This window comes from Nothobranchius furzeri, chromosome 14 (genome assembly GCF_043380555.1).
Source record: "Nothobranchius furzeri strain GRZ-AD chromosome 14, NfurGRZ-RIMD1, whole genome shotgun sequence".
NCBI classification, from domain to species: Eukaryota; Metazoa; Chordata; class Actinopteri; order Cyprinodontiformes; family Nothobranchiidae; genus Nothobranchius; species Nothobranchius furzeri.
The window spans coordinates 55,285,293-55,307,107 of NC_091754.1; the positions used below are offsets into that span (position 1 = coordinate 55,285,293).

The 21,815-nt window shown below is 42.1% G+C and overlaps 1 protein-coding gene across 2 annotated transcripts; it reads right to left on the reverse strand.

The window, feature by feature from the left end:
* Nucleotides 1-36: 36 nt before the first annotated feature.
* gckr (glucokinase (hexokinase 4) regulator) lies at nt 37-15,884 on the reverse strand. 2 transcript variants are annotated; one of them, XM_070543872.1, is made up of 19 exons: nt 15,583-15,884; nt 12,579-12,728; nt 12,438-12,506; nt 12,295-12,363; nt 12,120-12,193; nt 11,954-12,020; nt 11,821-11,874; nt 9,335-9,429; nt 9,141-9,246; nt 8,905-9,023; nt 7,734-7,829; nt 7,563-7,660; nt 7,404-7,480; nt 6,989-7,085; nt 6,822-6,922; nt 4,359-4,442; nt 4,090-4,233; nt 377-511; nt 37-287 (listed from the first exon to the last, which is right to left on the reverse strand). In XM_070543872.1, the coding sequence occupies exons 1-19, from the start codon at nt 15,595-15,597 to the stop codon at nt 123-125; spliced, it is 1,815 nt and encodes a 604-aa protein (XP_070399973.1). In that variant the 5' UTR covers nt 15,598-15,884; the 3' UTR covers nt 37-122. The 2 variants fall into 2 exon arrangements, with proteins under 2 accessions (XP_070399973.1, XP_015808016.3); XM_015952530.3 differs by having other exon boundaries at nt 7,734-7,832.
* Nucleotides 15,885-21,815: the final 5,931 nt, after the last annotated feature.

A 21,815-nucleotide genomic window follows, 5' to 3' on the forward strand; every position in this document is an offset into this window, starting at 1 on the left:
TATGTCGTTGAGCAGGTAAAAGAAAAGAAGACAAAATAAATTAAATGTTTTAGAATTAGAAAAAAAAAATAATTCCAATTTAGTGATTTTTGACATTGTGTCAAAAATTCTACGGTTGTAATTTAATTGTTTTTAAAAGGTCCGTATTTCATGAGCCGAGTGGAGCTGATGACTTTTGATGCGTACACCGCCACAGCCTCCCTAACGATTGGCTTCTCTTCCAAATGAGACTCCGCCTCTTTTATGGAGCAACCAGTCAGCAAACAGACCAAAGCCAAAGGGACCACCTATAAGGAGAGGACACATGATCCAATCTGCTTTTTGCTTTCTTATTCATCCATTCTCACATCCTTCGTCCTACACAACACTTCAATACCTTCTTGTGTCTTGCGGCCATGTGGACGTGGCTTTTGACGCCACAGGATGTGATGTCCGCTGTAAGCACATCGACCCGATAGATGGCCTTCAGAAGAGCCTCCTCACACTCTGACTCTTTCTGGCCAGACATCCTCTACAACCAGAATGAGTTTGGATCAGCTTGCCGTGAAGTTGATTGAGTGTTGCTGCTTGAGGTTAGGAAGTGCTATTGCCTTATGGAAAACCTTCACAATAAAACTACTTGGGATTGAGATGCATTGTGGGTAACATAAGCATTGGTGTAGATTTGCTCTTGACATTGGTGGGGGACTTGTTTTTCTCTTTCATCCATGATCAAACAATAAAGTACTGATTCCCCACAAGAATTATTCTAAATACTTAATTGTAATGGTAAATGTTATTGAAAGCTATTGTGTCTCACCAACATTTTAACATCAAACATGTCAATTTAACCCTTTAACAACAATTGTTTCATATCTATACACATATTTCTAAGTTTATACAACACATTCTCACACCCAAAGCGACGGAAAATGACGTGTGTGACCAAGCGTCAAAATATGACGATCAGGGTGCCCCAGCGTGTCAGGAGAGGACACGCAGGGACACGTGTCACCGCGGGCATCGGATACCGATGCTCTGGGACAGCGTGTCCTCTCCTGACACGCTGGGGCACCCTGATCGTCATATTTTGACGCTTGGTCACACGCGTCATTTTCCATCGCTTTGGGTGTGAGAATGTGTTGGTTTATAAGAGCTCTTTCTCTTTAATAGTTTTAATAAGACTTGATTTTTCCTCAAAAAAGCTGCTTTATTGAATCGTAAACATGTTTTCTGCCCTCTGGTGGAATCTAAAGTTGCCAAGTACAAATTGTATTTAGTTTTATTGTTGTAAAATTAAATCATTGTTGTATTCACTTTAGTCAAAATCTCCATATGTCCTCAACCTTCTTCTTTTTTGCCTCCATCCTCATTTAAACTACTTTTAAGAGACAGGATGTGGTGTACAGCGCTTTTATTGTGATGACCGAAAGTGTGAGGGTTGGTTGTTGGGGAAATTAATTGAACCTTTTCTGCACCTCTAGGGTAACGAGACATTGAATGTTGTTTTTTAGCGGAATTATTGGTGGGGACTATTTGGTCATCGTTGGATAACAGTGTTGGGAGTAACGCGGTACAAAAGTAATTAATTACTGTAATGCATTGCTTTTTGCTGTAATGTGGTAATGTAAGGCATCACAGGGAAAGAAAAGGGTGATATTTACTCGGTACAATTGTCAGTAACGCAGTAATTACAATGCATTTAAACCCAGAATCAAGATGTGGGTTTCCTAAAAATTCAAATAGCAGTAAGCCTGAAAAAAGATCCAGTATCCACATAAATGACGTCATTTATGGATCCAACTTTGCGGGCATTCTATGAGCAGAGAGGACGCAGCGGTAACGGCTCAAATCCTCCAGTTGCGTCCTGCGCGCGGCCGCTGTTATATTCACAAAATCGCTCCACCAAAACAAAGTCATTCGTTTGTGGTCGTTTACATCAGCCCATATTCTCTGGTACTTCATGTACTTTTCAGCTGAGTTCATAGTCTGTGTCCCGGTGATTTCAACTCATCGCTGCTGGAGCGCAGCGCATTTGAAGCTTTTTATGTGTGTGTGTTTGGTAGATCCCTTTGGCTGATTAGTTAGAAAGTAGGATATCTAGGAAACAGTTTTTCTGGAAGACGGAGAAAACATGCAGCATGCAGGAAGGTCAGAGAGAGAAAGGGCCAGAAATTATTCATATAACATCAAGATAAAAGTAGGTAGATTTATCCTCAATAGCCATTTTTACCAGTGAAAAGCAATAATATATCAGCATTTAATATTTATACATGTGATAGAATCAGATCACCCCAGAAGTCAGTCCCACATCCAGGGCCGTATCAAGGCATTTGGGGACCAAGGCAAATATAGGCTTGGAGCCCCCACCACCTCACTCCCTGCTCAGATGGCCCTATAAGATGGCAGCGTGCTGAGAGTACAGATTGTTGTTGCTTTTATTTAATAAACAATCATTTTAAAGCACTGTTATCATATGACTGTTTTTAACAGCAATCCTAGCTCAGACACCACATCACCTTTCACATATATGTCATGAGCTCACTGAGCGCCACATTACCAGATTCATATTGAAGTTGTTTTGGTGAAAGTAACTTAAAGTAATGCAAAAGTAGTGTAATGCCTTACATTTTAAAATCAGTAATGGTGTAATGTAATGAATTACTTTAAAATGAGGGTAACAAGTCATAAATAATGCATTACAGTTTTGAAGTAATTTGCCCAACACTGTTGGACATCGGTGGGGATACGTCACCTCCGTCTTTGCCAAATCTACGTCCTTGAACATTAAGTGCTGTTTTCAAAAAATGTTCATGTTGTGTTGGATCCCGTCCAACAGGTCTGAATGTAAGTTTCAAATGGGATGGGATCGTTTAATAACAATATGGTAACAAATTTGTGGGTTTTAAAATAAGTCAGAGTCTTAACACTTTCAGTTACTACTTTCAAAGTGCCTTTCAGTGATTCTTCAGGTAGAAACTTTACCAACTTCACATTGTTCAGTGCTCTGTCGCCCTCTGCTGACCAGAAAAAGCCATTAACCATGTTTTTGTTCAGGTAGGATCACTAGTGGGAGGTCTCTGCTTTATGGCTCTTAGCTATTTAGCCAATATAAAGGCTAGCAGTTAGCTTTCTAGTTCACCAGCCTGTCAATAAAAACACAAGAAGAAAATAAAAGAATTTGGTTTTTTGTTGACATCATAGATGAGCCTAGAAGTGAAAGTAGGAGATTGTCTGTGGAGGTGAAGCAGAGCCCGTTCGTTCGTTTGTTTCGTTTATTTCATTCAATCAATCAAATAAAAGTTACATTAAAACAATTAATGTTCACAAATAATCATAAATGAAAAGGAGCAGAAAGAAGCAAAAACTTATAATATCTGCCCCCTAAATCAGAGTGAACATTGCTGCCACCTGCACTAGCTTGAGGGAGGAAAGAAAACCTCAGACTGATGGTGACCTGGCTTTGTTGCTACTGGAATTGTGAGTAATAACATTTTTTACTTTGAGGCTTATTTTACTATCTAATGGCTCATGTTAGAGTTAGCTCATTGTTAGCGCTAACTACAGCAGGCAGCAGCAGGGTTGTTTACAACTGTTGTAATTCCACTTTCAACCAGCAGGAGGGAGAAGCAGGAAATGTGTTAGTGTTGCTTTAAAGACTCATAAAATATTCCTTCAGTAATTTTTTATTCCTCTGAAACTTCATGTGTACGATCACATGGAGCCGGTGCCCATCTCCAGCCCTCATTGATGCATTTTAAAACAACTAAATCAAAACAGTAGAATTTATGGCAATACATGCTCTAATAAAGACTTTAAACTGGAAAGAGAACCTATATACTTATACTTAGTATGGTAAATAAATGACTGAGGTAGATTGTGGACAATATTAGGCAACAACATACTGTAAGATTTTATAAAATGTTGGGTTCATGTATAAAAAAGTGAATTATAAAGGATTAGGGCCAACGAAAACAGAAAAAAATATATAATTCTGACTTTTTTGCAAAGAACATCGACTTCTGAAAAAAGTCAGTCTCTTTTCTTTCACTTATCACACCAGTAACCTTCTAGTTTTTGACAGTATGCCAGCAGAGTGGTTCTGTGTACCTGGAGCAAACGTGTGGCTCTGCAGTAGAGTTTGCTGTTGGAAACCTGCAGATCGATCATGTGGTTCTGGTAAATCTTCCCCTTTAAGATGTGAGCTCCAGTGCTTACGGCGTTTAGCAGCAGCTTAGTGGACAGCTCCCACTGCTGAGAGAACAAAAGAAACCGATTCTCAACCTGGCAAAGCGACAGAGAAACACTCTGAGTCTAACCAGGGAAATTTAATAATACAGAGTCAGAGAGATCAAAAGAAAAGAAAGTTCATTACCTACCATGTTTAATGAGCTCCATGAAGCAGGTGGATCTGCAGGCCAGGTGAGGTTCAACGTGGAAGAACATAGTTTAATGATGTCAGCCTGCAATACAAACAACCTGGATGTATTGATGAGGGAGGCAGGCAGGCAGGCGGGCGGGCGGGCGGGCAGGCAGGCAGGCATGTTCGTAGGCAGGCGGGCAGGCAGGCATGTTTTGTAGGCAGGCAGGCAGGTAGGTAGGTAGGTAGTTGGATGTATTGATGAGGGAGGCAGGCAGGCAGGCGGGTGGGCGGGTAGGTAGGTAGGTAGTTGGATGTATTGATGAGGGAGGCAGGCAGGCAGGCGGGTGGGCGGGTAGGTAGGTTCGTAGGTAGGCGGGCAGGCAGGTTGCAGAGATGGGAATAATTCAGTTTAAAATAACGGCGTTCGTTTTTTGTTTAACGGAATAATCTAATTAATTACTTTTCCCACTGTTGCAACGCTGTTACCGTTACTGGGGACTGAAGGTTGTGCGTTACTATGTGCTTGTGGAACGTTGAGCAACAGCGTGAGGCTTTCTGACCGCCACACTTCAGCTGCAGCCAGGGAGAGAGAGGTGTCGGTAACGCTCTTACAAACACGATGATGATTGGCCGGGTGGGTGGAGACCCTCAGCGTTCTCACTCTCACCGCATGCTGTAGACGCAACAGAGCAGTGATGGGAATAACGCCGTTTAAAATAACCACGTTACTAAAAAAAATGTTGCTTTCAGTAACGAGCAAACTAATTTATTACGTCTTCTTTTATCAAAACGTCGTTTCTGTTACTGATAAGGAAAAGCGTGCGTTAAGCAGCGCGGTGTGTTGAAGCTGTCATCAGCTGACCAGGAGCTAAAGAGGCAGATGTTTTCATCCAAATGCATCACGGCCCGTGAAGAACGAGGAAGACGTGATGAATATACGCCCTTCTTAGCGTGACAGCGGGACATCCTGAAGGTCCGCTCACCTGTTCACCGCTCAGACGTCCTGATCTTCTGCCTTCCTAGATCATCCAGTTGTAACCTGTTTCTGATCATGTCTTTAGTCCCGCTGTAACACTGATGCATCAGTCCCAGACGTCATGGAGCTCAGGTGTTATTAGAACTACCTGTGTGTGTTCACCACCCAGCTTCAGCTCCTCTGTGGTTGGGTCTGACCCACGTTAGTAAATGTGAGTCCTCCATCAGGCTTGTGCCTCTTCTGGTGTCATTTTAAAGGATTTTATTTATTTATTGAACCATTACTGTCATGATCCACCCCGGCCTCCCTGACTGTGTCTCTCCTGCCCTGATTAGCCTAATTGTTCTCACCTGTCCCTGATTACTCTGCCCATGTGTTCCTGATTCCCTTGTGTATTTATACCTCCCTCCTTGTTGCTGTCTTTGTCGGTTCATTGTCGTTTGTGCATGTTCGTCCGTCCTGTTGCTCCCAGTCTACAAATAAACGTATTTTTATTTTTTCATCTGTCTGCCTGATCTTCTTCCTCCTGGAACCCACCACCACACATGGTCTGCCATCTCCACCCACAGAACATGACAATTACTAGATTAGCAGCAACAGAAATGCTACTAAAAACACACAATTATGTGAAGCTGGAAAAATAAAAATACTGTGCAAAATTACATTCATTTCTGTAATTTAACTAGACTGAGAGACAATTTAAAGTCTCAGGAAACTTTACAGGTGTTTCTATTTGCAATTTTAAATATTAGCTGATTGGGGTCTTGTTGAATATCACACAGTGACCTTTTAATAGTCTAGATAAGTGTAATGTTCCTGTTAGTAGTTCCTCCTGTTAAGTGCTTATTTATTTAAATTATTCAGGTTTATAACAAACATTTGGACATACATATTATTATGTTCCAGTCATTAGTCATTTATATTTTACTATTGTAGTAATTTATAGTAAATTATGGAAGTTCAATTAACCCCTTTTTCTTGCATTCTTTAATGAAAAAAGTAACTAAGTAGTTACTTTTCTTGGTAATTAGTTACTTTTATAATCTAGTGTTACTTTTTTTTACAAAGTAATTAGTAACTAACTAATTACATTTGAAAAGTTACTTTCCCAACACTGGTAGGTAGGTAGGTAAGTACTGTGGCTATGATGTAGTTTATCACCACCAGTGTGTGTGTGTGTGTGTGTGTGTGTGTGTGTGTGTGTGTGCGTGTGTGCGTGTGTGTGTGTGTGTGTGTGTGTGTGTGTGTGTGTGTGTGTGTGTGTGTGTGTGTGTGTGTGTGTGTGTGAAATAGATAGATAGATAGATGGATAGATGATAGATGATAGATAGATAGATAGATAGATAGATGATAGATGATAGATGGATAGATGGATAGATGGATAGATGGATAGATGATAGATGATAGATAGATAGATAGATAGATAGATAGATAGATAGATAGATAGATAGATAGATAGATAGATAGATAGATAGATAGATGGATAGATGGATAGATGGATACTTGTTCAGCCGTGTCTCTGTCAGTCAGGTGATATACAGCGTGGAGGTTGGACGTCTTTACTCTCACTCTTCTTGCCAGCTTTGCCACCTGATTGACATCATCTGTGGAGAGGAGCTGTTAAAACTCATGCTGGCTCAGATTCAAACATGAAAACAAGCTGGTGTCACCAGAGCACGTGAAGACAAGCAGAACAGTGTCCTTGTTGCTGAGATCAGGCAGCACCAGCTGGAGGAAATCCTCATGTGATATGCAAAAAGCAGGACCCTGCAAGGAGGGTAGACCTAGGTGACTTTCACAGAGAACTGGAAAGACTTCAATCAGAGATTTGTTTTGTTTTCTGTTAGCAGCCATGTTTTCCCCAAAGCGTTAACAATGGAAAAAGAGGGAAGTCAGATTGCAGGGTGCTAACTTGGACCCAGGCATCATTTAATGTGATTCCACTGAGTTGCCGATACTCTGATGATTCATGTGTTCATCTGAATATCATGTACACATATTAGCCTCTTTGAAAATTCTGGGTCCACTAATAACAGATTTATCATCTCTAGTGGTTCCATATTTTAATAGAAATCCTTCACGTACAAGTGAACTTAAAGGTCCTTCAGCATTATTCAGCTCTTGGTATCCTCCGCTGACGAAAGCTCGAACGTCTTCGTGATCTATGAAACACACGTATCAGAAAATGCACAAAAGCGTTTACACAAATCTTAGATTTCTTTCTGTTTATGAAAGTCCTCCCACCTGCTCCAAAGGTGGGAATGCACTCGCTGGCATCAATGAGGCCCAACAAACCAAGTGAGCCCCAACCCAAGTAAATGACTCGCCCACCACACGCCAAACTGGTACACAGAGAGGTTCGATCAGCTTCTCATGTTAAATAATGACACGGAGCTATGGAACAGGGCGTCCCACCTGTGTCCCGCCGCCTCCACCAGAGCAGCCATCTCAACTCTCCGAGAGTACGTTTTGTCCAGAGTTTGTTGATAAGCACTTATATTCTGCAGAACACTACTGGTGGACAAAATAAATAAATAAATAAACAGAACAAAATGTTTGTTTGTTTTAAATCTGCTTTTTACCCACACTAGACACCCATGCAGTGCAGTGCAGTCCAATGAGATCTGTTGCTCTCTAAAGCAACCACTAGAGGTCAGCAGAGCACAATAATTGGGACCATAAAAAGCAACATGATGGATTTAGTTTTGAAAATCCTGTTGCTAAATAAGTAAACATCTCACTAAACAATTTTTGCAGCTCAGAAAACATGCAGTATACAAAAAGGTAAAAGAAATTCCCCTGTTGGGTGTTCACTGGAGCGGACCGAACGCTGTTTTCTCTAAACACAAAGAAGCACTTAACAAATAACAAGGAACTCCTCTGGGTGCACAGAGGAGACTGGAGGTGCTGCAAAGCTACATCAGAACCTTTAAATGTCTGTTTTTAACCTTGTCTTAAAGTTTTTGTGTTTGTTTTACGAATTACTCAAGTATTTGTACACACACGTACTAGGCGCCCATATTTACTCTAAAAAACAAATATTTAATGTATTTAAGGTTTTCAGTAAAAAAATGCAGCTCAGTTTTAGTGTTTTAAGCCTTTTTAGACCCAGTAAAATAAATAATATTAATAATCAATATATATTATTTAAAGGTTGAACTGCTTATTATCTTATACCTTGAGTATTTTTGACATGATATAAGAGAAAAACTATATTTTAAAACAATGAAAATGTCCTCCTGCAGTACTTAAGTCTTCCACTAGGGGGCAGAAAATATTTATAGGGTTGAAAATATGTGCATGTTTGGGTTTTGGCACCATTCACTTTGTTGGCATTAATTCATTTTACAGTTTTGATGACCTGTGGTAAAATATCTTCACTGAACATAATGTCATTTTTAAATGATTACATGAGGAATTAAGTTCATGGGCATCTTATGAACTTAATTCTGATTAAATTTAATGAATAGATATTAAATCTAGGGTATTGCGACATCATAATATTGTGAAAAGTGTCAAATTTTTAAATAAATAACACTTCTGCTACAGCAGACACCATCTTCCTGTCATCTCCGCTCCTACGTACTGGTAAGTGATGGGCGTGTTTGCAAAAGTCGCGGCGTGAGCAGCAGATAAAACCACCTCCAGGAGGATCTTGGTGCCGCTGCCTCCCTTCATCCTGGACGAGCCGCTGATGGCTTCCGGCTGAGCGGACACACACATTTTCACACACACTTGGTCATTTTGTACATTGGGGGACTTGACACAAATGCAGCCTGAACAGTTGAGAGGAAGAATGGGAAATGATGAGAGAAAAGGTACCCCGACTGCAGGGTTGATGAGGAAAGCTTTCTGGCCCTTGGCGAGCTCCTGCATCTTTTCCGCCACGCTGCGAAATGTGAAGTTGCAGCCAGGTATGAGCTCATCCCTACAAATTAAAACATGATCATTAGAGATTTTTGAAAAAAAAAGTGATTAACCAGTTTTTGGATGCCATTTTTCTGCAGATGACATACCTGGCCTGATGCACGGGGTTAAAGCCTAGAAGAACAGGGGTGAAAACATCAAGATTCTGTAGGCAAAAATTCAACTGACCAGCGACAAAAGGAGCCTAAAACGAAACGGAAAAACACTAATTAGAGCAGCAATGTTCATGATTAAGAATAAAAAATGTTGGTCCTTTACAGATGTCTTCTTTTTTTATCTTTTAAAGGACTCATCAGTCATTTCTTCAATAAATCTGCTGTGGCCTTCAGCCTGACTGGATGCCTTGTGAGTGTCATGGTCTGCGTCTGCGTCTCCCCTCATGTGTCTCCTTGTGTTCTCCATCCTTCTCTAAGTTCTCCATTTTGTGTCTCCTAGCACCCTCTTGTGTCCTTGTCCATGTCTCCCTCATGTGCCTCCTTGTCTTCCTCATTTGTCCCCAGATCTTCAGCCCTCTAGGTTTCCCTCCTCGGGTATCCCCCTCCCAGGTCCAGTGCTGCCGTGGTCCCCTTTAGTCACACCCCTTTAGTTTTTCTTTCTGTAGTGTTTTCCTTTAGTTTCAGCTCCCCCCTTAGAATGTTAGTTATGTTTGCTGCTCTTCTTGTCTTTAGGCTTTACACTTAGGTCGTGTTAGTTTCCTTCCTGATTAGTTAATTGAGTTCACCTGGTCTCTCTCTCCCCACACACCTGCAGCTCATCTCCCTTTCTTCCTCCAAAGTGTATAAAACCCTGTCTGTGTCTCAGTGTTTTGTCGGCTCATTGATCTTGTCAGACTCGTCTCGTTTGCTCTCTAGTGTTTCCAGTGTTTCTAGTGTCTCTAGGTCTCTAGTGTTTTTGTATTTCTCGGTTTGGATATTTGGATTTTTGGTTTTTGGCTCCCTTCCCTCTTGGATTACTCCTAAATAAAGTATTTTATTTTCATCATCCACCTCCTGCCTCGTTCATCTGGTTCTCTGCATCTTGGATCCTAAACTTCCTCCTGCCCAACTCGTGACAGAGAGTCATTTTCTGAGGGGAAAAAAGCTCTGGCGGTCTCTTTTCAGGTTTGCCAGAGGAGTGAAGGGGGTCAAAAACAACAAGATTATGACACTTACTCATTAATATTTATGATATGCAAACATCTCACCTCTGATTGTCTGACATTAATGCGACTCATTTCTTGGGTAGAAAACGCAACATTATTTTATTTCAGCAAATAAAACAAGCCTGAGCGACTTCCACCATGTTGTTGAGTTGCTAATGCTAACAGCTAGCTTCAACAAGCTCTGCTCTCTCCTTCCCGTGGGCGGTCCCAAGCCTAGGTGGGTGGAGCCATAGACAATGATTTTTACTGCGACATAGAGCTGTGTTTTTTTATTTTTCCTGTCTTTTTCCTTTTTGCGGCTGATGGAGGCGACTGAGTTTGAAGACAAAGTTCATGTTCAAGTTGCGCATGCAACTCAGAGTGATCAAATTTCTAAACGTATTAATTTCCTCATTAAATGCAACCTTCAACAAGATAATCAGACCACAACATTTAGAAAGCTGAGTTCAGCTCCACCTGTCACACCTGTAGAATTGTCCCCGCTTGTCCCTCCTAGTGGTTGAAAGCAGAAAAACAACTGTCAAAAACAACCCTGCTGTACCTAGCACTAACCACGAGCTAACGCTAACACTAGGCAACTGATACTAAATAAGCCACAAAGTAAAAGGATCCTCACTGATAGACAAAGAAATATTACTTACAAGTCAGGTAGCAACAAAGCCAGGTCACCATCAGTCTGTAATATCCTCCTTCAGCTCCCTCAAACTAGCGTAGGCCACACCAACGTTCACCATGGTTTTAGCTCTTTGCATCACCTCCAAAGACATTTTTCTTGTACGCTTTCTTCCAGGCTCTGCCATGATGCTAACAAAAGAAGCTATTTTAGGTGTATGACTAGCGTTGCTACGGTAAGCTGCAGCTGAAGTTGAAGCAGAACCAAGCAGAACAAGAACTTTTTGCCTTCTTGAGAAGATAGCATGGCAGCCCTTCACACAACAGGAGTGTACAATTTGCTGTAGGTTTATGAGCTCACAACAACACAAAGCAACCAACACTCCTTTCGTTTATAGACCTAAGGGTAGGGGGTCGCAAAAATGGCATCATGGGAGAGAATCAAGACAAAATCCTCTGAGGGCCAAAAAAGATCACAAAGACCTGACAGGTTGGCTCAGGTAGCTTTAACCCTCCCACTGTCTTTATGGGTGACGCCGCGAAGAAAGTTGACCATTGAGCAGGGTTGATGGTTCATCACTTGAGGTCCACGTGGCAGGGGTGAGGTGGTGCTCACTCCTCACCCCTGCCACGTGGACCCAAGGGATAAACCATCAACCCTGCTCAATGGTCAACTTTCCTCGCAGGCTCACACCCATTAGGATGGTGGAAGGGTTAAAATAAATCTTTTGAAAACAACATTTTGTATTTACTTTATTTATGCACCTTAATTCTCAGACTATAAAGACCTTTTCATGTGTAGAGCACACGCAGCTGACTCACAGATAATCCACAGGAAATCCCAAAGAACAGGACTCTCTTCTTTCCTTCACATGCCTGCAAGGCAACATGTTAACCCGTTATCATTCAAACTCCCGACACAATCTTGGACTCATCCCCCAGCGAAATCCCTGACCTTCTTCAGACTGAGCATGCCCAGTTTGGGGTCGTCCTCTGGAGCCTCTTGGGAGGAAAACAGAGCTCTGAGGACAACGAGGGAGAAGAAAAAAGAAGTTATTGGTCTTAAATGATGGCGTGAAATTTGTGGGCATGAGTGATCACAAAACTACTGTGGTTCAAACCTGTCTCCTCCTGCGATGATGTATGAATAAATGTCGCTCCGGTTCAGCTGCCTCAGCGCTTTGTTGAAGCCGGACTAACAACAAACATAAACAGGAGACACGCTGAAGCTAGTAGGACGTCACGATTCAGATGACACGGTTGGGTTTCTTTAGAAGTAACAGAGATAACTTTTACCGTGATGAAAAAAGCAAGTCGTCCAGAAGTACCACAGCCGCTCAGAACAACAAGGCTGTCCTGAGGGTCCTGCAGATAGGAGACAGATGTAACTCGTTGCCATAGAAACCCGTAAAAACAAATTCCAATCACACAGAGAGTACCTGAAGAATAAGATGCACCCTCTCTGCAACTTCCATTAAAGTTCTCACCATCTGGCAGCTCAGAAGCCTCTAACGATGACATTTGAATGAGATTATTGCCAAAACGCTGTTTCAACTGAGGGATATACGAAACACGTGAACCTGATAGGTCGGTCCCGTCTCTTCCTGAAACATCTGAGCATCACAGAGCTGCAGCATCCTCACGATCCTTTCTGCTGAAGCTTGATCAATATCTCGAGTTAGAGCGTTGGACTTCTCCGAAACAGGAAGTGACGGCTCGTACTCTGCGGACTTTAGGAGGACAATTAGACAAATGTATTTTTTCAAAGATTTTTGCACGCAAATACTTTTCATGTTTAAATTTGGGATATCAGGAGAGAATTTTTTTTAGGCACATTTTCTTTTTCAGACCATTCTCAGTAAACTTGGGCATGGCTGTAGGTGAAGATCCATCCGGTACCAACAACCACTAACAGAACAGCTCATTTCCTTAATTTCTATTTTTATCCCTGTATTTATTCACTTTATTACCACGTTATTTGTTCTATAATGTGAGATTTTGAATTCTTCAAGAGCAAAACCAAATACATTTGGACAAAAACCAATTTTCTTGCTTTCTTAGCTTAAAACTTGACTTTTTGTTAAAGAGACAATGTGTAGTTTTTACCGTTAATCTCTGGAAATATCCATCGAAATTATGTTGAAAATGAATGAAATGATGCCCAGTTGTTGAAAAATATTGGCGGCTTCATGAGAAGAAGAAGAAGAAGAAGAAGAAGAAAATATAATTTCTATATAGAATAACATATAACTATAAAAATTGCGTCTAAAATACATGGGAGCAGGTCTAAGGGCGTTCCTCAGTGTCAAGGCATCTGGCCTAATAAGGCAATGTCTTGGTAGGCCAGACGCCTTGCCTATGAGGACACTGTCCTTCCTTGATCAAAGAAATCGGTTTAATGGAACAAACTTACCTCACGGGACACGTGAGATTAAGTTATATTTTATGTATAACGAGCCTTTTACTTTTTAAAGGGGCATTATGAAAGTTTGACAGCCAAAACATGTATAGAAATAATAAATGTCTTCTTCATACATTCTCCTGCAATGCCCTGGTCCTGTAGAATGAGCCCTGGCATTTTTACTGTGATTGCCTATTTTTCTGTAAAATCACAGAAAAAGAGAGATGCTCGGGTCGAGCAGGCTGCTTCATGCGCGTTCACGCTCAGGCATCGCCCGGAGCATTTGCCATTCGTAGCTTTAGCAGCAGAGAGAGAGGCAGTGCCACTTTGTCGCTCTTCCTAACGCCTAGTGACAAAGCTAGCTACATTTCTGAGGACCCTTAGCTACTTTCTGTAGAACTTTCTTCTAGATATTTCCTGCAAATTAGCAACAAAATAGCCATTTTCGCTCCGAACTGTTCTTTGAACGTTGTTTCAGCTGTCATCAAGGGTATAAATATTACAGATACAAAGGATGTCACTGGCGCTTTAGCTCACCCAGTAAGACGTTGGGCTCTCGAGCAGAAGATTTGATTCTGGGTGTGAACATCGTTTATTTAGAGTTTCTTTTTTACATTAATAATATATTTTTTTACAGTAAGATGCCCAAATTTTTATTTGAGACTCGCCGAACGGCATTGAATTCACAGATAAAAAAGATGTGGGTTCAACTTTCATTTTGAAACCATTTTTCAAGCAAGGGAAGGGAATGATCTGAGCATGCAGGAGGACTGACCCATCATAAACCTTTGTCGGCTGTGCTGAAGAGAAAGGTACAGAACCAAATTATTTAATTAATTAGCTGCGTGTTCTCCTGTCCTCTGTCCTCCGGGCCGCACACACACACACACACACACACACACACACACACACACACACAGAACTGTCTCAGCTGTTATTTTCATTAAGGAGTGTGCACGTACAGCATGCGCACCTCGTGCACGAGCCTACTATTGAAGCTGCCGTTACGCTTTTGGCCTGAGGGGGCAATCACGAGCATAAAAATTTAAAATTCCGTAAAGTCCCTTTAAATTGTGTATATACTGGTTAAATTAAATAGATAAGTGAGTTACTACCCACTAGCCACCGAAGCTGAAACTACTAAGCAACCATAGATAACTGCACTGGATCTAAAAAAATATATACATTTAGACATGATATCAGCCCGATAGCTATAATTAGTTGACTTACATTCGAACAGAACATTTGCCCCCAAAGTAGCTCCAGGCTCCTGATCCGCCATCCTTTTGAAAATAGCACACTATATTCTGGGAAATTTTACACTAAGGTGAGGCTACAAGACACCTCCCGTGAATCCTTGCTCAGCTAGCTAAACGGCTAACAAACAGAGAACCCACGCCTCTGTAGCACATTGAAAAAAACTCTGAATTTCCACTTTTATCCATCAGCTATTCTCACCTGGGTCTGCTTGATCATTTCCACCTGGCAACCATGATACCATCTTCCTGCAGCCATAGTTTAAGGGCTGGCTCATTGCAAAAACTCACTAGCAAGACTCGATAATATCAAGTCGAGTAAAATCAAATCATGTCATGTCAAGTCAGAACAAGTCATGTCGTGTCAAGTTGGGCCAGATCAAGTCATGTCATGTAGAGTCAAATCAATTCATGTCATGTCATATCATGTCATGTCAAGTCAAGTCAGATCCAGTCATGTCATCTCAAGTCAGATCATGCCATGTCATCTCAATTCAAGACAGATCAAGTCCTTTCAAGTCAGATCAAGTCATGTCATGCCAAACCACGTCAAGTCAAGTAAAATCAAATCATGTCATGTCAACTGAGAGCAAGTCATGTCGTGTCAAGTTGAGCCAGATCAAGTCATGTCATGTCAAGTCAAATCAATTCATGTCATGCCATATCATGTCAATTAAAGTCAAGTCAAATCCAGTCGATGCATGTCATGTCATGCATGTCATAAGCTCAGTCCACTGTGTCAGACCAAGTCAAGATGAGTCAGCATCTTCTTATAAATCCTGGAACTTTCAAAGCTTCACATACACTTCTGTTATTTACATTATCTGAAGTTGGCTGAATCCAAATAATCTGATTGTTAAATTAAAGCAAAAGTGGAAACTGTCACAGAGTTCAAGTCCATCGAAAGCTTGTTTCCTGTATACTCACCTCCCATTCAGACATTGTTAAAAACACATAAATTCTGCTGTTGCAAGTGGGGCTGTCCTCTCTTCTCAGAAGTTGCACTTCTTACTAAATGTCTCCTTCTGTTTCAGTTAGCTTAGGTTGTAAGGAAAAGCAATAAAAGGCACTCCTCTGTCTTTGGACGCAAAGTTCACAATTTGACCTTTGACAGAAGAAGAAGAAGAAGAAGAAGAAGAAGAAGAAGAAGAAGAAGAAGAAGAAGAAGAAGAAGAAGAAGAAGAAGAAGAAGAAGAAGAAGAAGAAGAAGAAGAAGAAGAAGAAGAAGAAGAAGAAGAAGAAGAAGAAGAAATCATTTCTATAGCGCCTCTCAAGATAAAAGTCACGAGGCGCTCCACAAAAACAAAAAATGTAAAATATAAAAAAGAATTTAGAAAATGATTAAAATATATTTAAAATGAGCAAAAAATAGACAATTGTGATTAAAAAATGTAAAGAGAGAGAGAGAGTGAATAGGAAAGAGGGAAATCAGTGGATCCTGAGGAAGGTGGAATAGGTGGGGAGAGCAGAATAAAGAGAGAGTGGTGAAGAAGGTCATACAAAAGCCAGCTTGAACAAGTGAGTCTTCAGCTGCTTTTTAAAGGAGACCACTGAGTCCACTGATCTCAGGCTCAGGGGGAGAGAGTTCCAGAGTCTCGGGGCCACAGCAGCAAATGATCTGTCACCTTTGGTCTTTAGCCTGGTGCTGCACAACCAGTAGGCTTTGATCACTGGACCTCAGGGACCTGCTGGGGGTGTAGGGACTAAGAAAGGGGTGTCCAATCCTGGTCCTGGAGGGCCGGTAACCAGCAGGTTTTGTGGTTTTTCTGCTTCAACATGCTTGATTAGCTGGTTGAATCACCTGTGCAGCAGCTCATCAGGCTCTGCAGAAGTCTGTTAATCACCTGCTGATTAAAATCAGGTGTGTTGAAACAGGTTAAAACGAAAACATGCTGGATACCGGCCCTCGAGGACCAGGATTGGACACCCCTGGACTAAGAAGATCACCAATGTAAGATGGTGCTTGTCCATGTAAGGCCCTATAGACCAGAACCAGGATCTTGAAATGAACCCTGAAGTTGCCTGGCAGCCAGTGAAGCTGGAGGAGAAGCGGGGTGATGTGGGTGTGTTTGGAGGACTTGGTCAGAAGCCGAGCACAGGTGTTCTGAACCACCTGTAGACGGTTCAGGGAGGTTCTGCTCAGACACGTGAAAAGAGAGTTACAGTAGTCTAAGCGTGAGGAGATGAAGGTGTGGAGAACTGTCTCAAGTTCAGAGCGGGACAGAATGGGACTCAGCTTTACAATGTTCCTGAGATGGAAGAAGGAGGAGCGAACAAGAGAACTGACATGAGAATCCAGGGTGAGAGCTGGGTCAAAGGTCACGCCAAGATTCCTGACAGAGGGTTTGGCGTGAGAAGCAAGCTGACCAAGAGAGTCTCTGACTTTGGGAACCAGCTTGTAAAAACAAAGCTTAGAAAAAAAACAGCAACAGCCTTATTCCTTTATTTCTAACAATAACCAACCCCTGAAATTATATTGAAAACTTGAGATGTAATAGATTTGTAAATCATATCAGCAATGTTAAAAAAAGAGTTTAAAACATGCTTTTCAATCTTCAGTGCACCAGAGACCCAAATGATTCTCTGCAGTGTGAAAATTTTTACACCAGAGCAGATTGTGGAGTCTGATACATCTCATCACTCCTCCAAACTCCCACCACCGTCTAGCAGAACTGCTGGCTAATCTCTATCAGGGACACGACAGCCGGGATATTTCTCACACCATGTTGCATCGAGCAAGAAAAGGCTAACACAACGTTAATCGTGTTGCCCTTTTTAAGAAAATGTTTTTAGGGCTCACTTAGAAAACTGCACGTTCTGTAGAGGGCTGTGACTTTATGGTGATGCACTGATATTACTCACTACTAGCCAACACTGATCATTAATGATATCTGACATCTGACGCACGGTTTGGTGTCAACCTTTCTGAGTCAGTCCAACACCAGAGCTGTGTGTGTGGGCTGTGTGATAAGTCAAAATCAGGACTTAGCTTCACTATAGTTTACCGCATCCAACAGGCCAGAACACACGGAAAACCAGCCATTTCATTAAAGGTTTCATTGGTTTGGCTGCATGTCTCGGGAAAAGATCGTATGGTTTGTTCCCATAAATTCACCAGTTCCAGAACAACAATATTTTAGCTTTTCATGGCTTTTAGCTTAAATTTTTGACCATAAAAAAATTTGTTGATTGAATTTTGAATAAAGATACACTCTCTACCATGGGCATCACAGAGAAAAGCACATGCCTGGTTTGAATTGTACCTCACAGGACGATCATTCAGTGTATCTTGGCTTGGACAATCCTTTACCGTGCACCATCTTGCCACAGGAGTCCCCCAGGGCTCTGTACTAGGACCTCTTCTCTTTGCCATACACACCACCTCACTGGGTGAGATCATTCGATCACATGGCTTCTCCTACCACTGCTATGCAGATGACACCCAGCTCTATCTGTCATTTCCACCGGAGGACCACACTGTCTCTGCATGAATATCAAACTGTCTCTCTGACATATCAAAATGGATGAAATCCCACCATCTCCAACTCAACCTCTCTAAAACTGAACTACTTGTCATCCCAGCAAAACCATTCATACAGCACAACATCTCAATCCAAAATGACTTCCTATCTCTGACTCCTACAAAGGCAGTTCGAAATCTGGCCGTTGTGATTGATGAACACCTCAGCTTTAAAGATCACGTTGCCTCTGTTGCTCGTTCATGCCGCTTTGCGCTGTATAACATACGAAAGATCAGACCATCCCTAACACAACATGCCAGCCAGCTCCTGGTGCAGTCTACTGTCATCTCCCGCCTCGATTACTGCAATGCCCTTCTAACTGGTCTTCCAGGCTGTACTGTGAGACCTCTTCAAATGGTCCAGAACGCAGCGGCTCGTTTGGTCTTCAATCAGCCAAAAAGAGCACACGTCACCCCTCTGTTCATTGAGCTCCACTGGCTACCGCTAGCAGCATGCATCAAATTCAAATTGCTAATACTAGCATACAAAGTCCGAGATGGTACGGCTCCCATCTACCTGGATCCTCTTGCAAAGGCTTACGTCTCGGCCCGGCCGCTCCGGTCATCACAGGATCGTCGGCTAGCAGTGCCTACACCACGCTCAGGACAATCCAGACTTTTCTCATGCATCGTTCCACAAATGTGGAATGACCTACCAAGCACTACCAGAACTGCAGCTTCCTTTTCAATTTTCAATGAACTCCTGAAGACCCTGCTCTTCAGAGAGCATCTTCTTAACTAGCACCCTCCCTGCACCCGTCCCCCCTCTCTACTCTCCTTTGTTCCCTACTCTCCATGACTGATGTCAATGTTGTTGTTGTTATTGTTGTTGTTAGCCTCAAGGGCAACATGCCGATTATCACTTGTAAGTCGCTTTGTACAAAAGCGTCTGCTAAACACATAAACATAAACATAAGAACATATAACCCTGTAAGAACATGAGACTCTTTTGCAATGTGAAGACATGAATCAGAAGCCTAATTTATACTTCTTTGTCAGGACGGACACACGCAACGCCATTATGCGTCGACGCAAGAGCCCTTGACGAGCTTGAGAAGGAAGACGGAGTCACGCCCCAAATTTTACCTATCCGTCGAAAAGAGACAGAGACCGCAAGCTTGTGATTGGTTGGGACTCTGCTTATTGTTTGCATTCGTCAACATCACCGTCTTTGCCGCTTCAAAAAGTAAAAAGATATTTAGCGGCAGACACGAAACAGATTGAAGAATGCATTGCAGAAATAGTCTGAAAATATGAACGTTTACTCACCCGTGGCTGAAGGAGTACAAAGATATGCAGCAAGTGTTTTATTTGTGAACGGAAAAGACGAGAAACATGGGTTTAGAGGTGCCGATCGCATGAAGAGGTGGAGGGGAATGAGGGACAAATTTGCCTGTGTTAAAAATGTGTCTGAAATACATTAAAACAATGTAAACGCAATGGGAAAAACACTATTGTGTACCGGATGCGTGACTGTAATGGTTGCAGGAAACCTCAGAACAGGGCTATGCCCTCTGTTGACCTGGCGGCTGAGAAATCTGAGAGCTAAACGTCTCTGTCAAAATGTGGGCGTCTCTCCCTCGAGCCGATAGGGAAGTATAAATTAGGCTCCGGTTAACGCTACTACTACTACTTCCGAACCGCGGAAGAACAAAAAAATTAATGGGGCAAAAAAAATGCTACTTTCTAATTCTGCTTGTTATGTGTCGTGGATTTCACATCTGTGAAATTTAAAGATGTATTTTGATGCCAAGAACACGCTTATTTTCGAACGGGGAAACGTTATTTTAGGTTTTGTGCAAAAATGTGTCCAGGAATACAAATGTGCCTCTCCAGCACCACTGGGGCAGGTTTGATCCTGGCTCCGGACAGAGAATTCTGCTTTGGTGTCCTTGGGTAAGACATTTAACCCACCTTGCCTGCTGGTGGTGATCGGAGGGACCGGTGGCGTCTGCGTACGACAGACTCGCCTCTGTCAGTGCGCCCCGGGGCAGCTGTGGCTACATCGTAGCTCATCAATACCAGCGTGTGAATGTGTGTGCGAATGGATGAATGATACACTGTAGTGTAAAGCGCTTTGGAGTCCTTACTCTGAGAGGCGCTATACAAGTGCGGGTCAATTATCATTTATTTATCATTGACATCATTACATTAGACCAGTGCAAGGGTATGTAGAATTCTGGAAACATAGGGCCTTGGAAAGGCATCAGAGGACCATAAAGAGATGCACATTTCCTAGCTAGAAAAACAGTCACTATTTTGAGTTTTAGTCAGCTACAGATGACAAGTTGTACCCTCTGTGCTGGTGACAAAGTTTTATCAAGCTTAGAAAACATTACGTCAAATTTCACAGATGGAGTTGCAGTATGACTTTTACTTTTTTAAAGGTGCATTATGTTAGAATTTTACAGTGAAATAATTACAAAACAGTCTAATGTTGGAAGGAAGGTTTGAAGTGAATAATGAGTCAGTCGTGGGGTGTTTCTCAATGTCAAGGCACCTGGCCTCGCAAGGCGATGTCTTGCGAGGCCAGGTGCCTTGTGTTGCCAACTCAGCGACATTGTCGCTGTTCCTAACGACTTTTTGACCGCCCTCAATGACTTTTTTTTTCCAAAAAGCGCCTAGCGACAAACCTAGCGACATTTCTCAGGACTCGTTGCTACTTTCTGTAGAAGTTTCTTGCAGATATTCCCCTACAGATTAGCAACAAAGAAACCATTTGCACTCTGAACCGTTCTTCCGGGAGTAAGGAAAGAGAATGATAATCTGCACATGTGCACGAGGACTGACCAATCATAAACCATTTTCGGCCGGGCTGATTCACCGAAGACAAAGGTACAGTTGCAGAGCTGGAGACCGCCGATTTATGCCTGCTGCTGCTGCAGATTCACGCTTCTACTAGAGACGGCGCAGGCATCAACCTGCGATCTCTGGTTCTGCAGCCGTCAGACACTTTGGCTTTTCCTGCATTTGGCAAATAAAGTCAACGGGAGTTTCAACTACCGTCCCGTTTACACACGCAGCTCTGTGGCTCATCTGAATTTCCTTCAGTGACACAGGGATGGTTATACTATGAGACACCCGCTCCCTTTTGCTCGGTGCGCCGTTAATATCACGATGGAGAGAAAACACAACAGAGAAGTTGAGAAAAAACTGAGAAGGTGTAAAAAAACCAGCTTTTTAGGAAAATGTCTGAGAATGAGGAGAGCAGGAGGTCTGAGTTATATCCTACAACAGAACTGTTTGGATCACCACACCATATCTGTCTTAATGTCACTTTATTGATAGTTTTGGAATTTATTGTACATATCAAAGCAATTTGGGCCATTTTAATCATTTTAATTAATAACTTTAACACATAACATAGTTTTTATTTTCCTCCCGTTTAGTCATATATCTTTTAGATGCTATGGGGAAAATGAACGCCAATGTGGCGTGATGACGTCATCAATATGTAAATTTACACGTGACGTCATCTGGCGACATCTAGCGACTTTTGGGGGGAACTTCAGCTACTTTCAGTCAAAAACAGTTGGCAACACTGCAGGTGCCTTGCTTACGAGGACACTTTCCTTCTTTTGTCAAAGAAAACGGTTTAATGGAACAGACTTGCATTACGTCACCGCAGCTTCCACAGCGG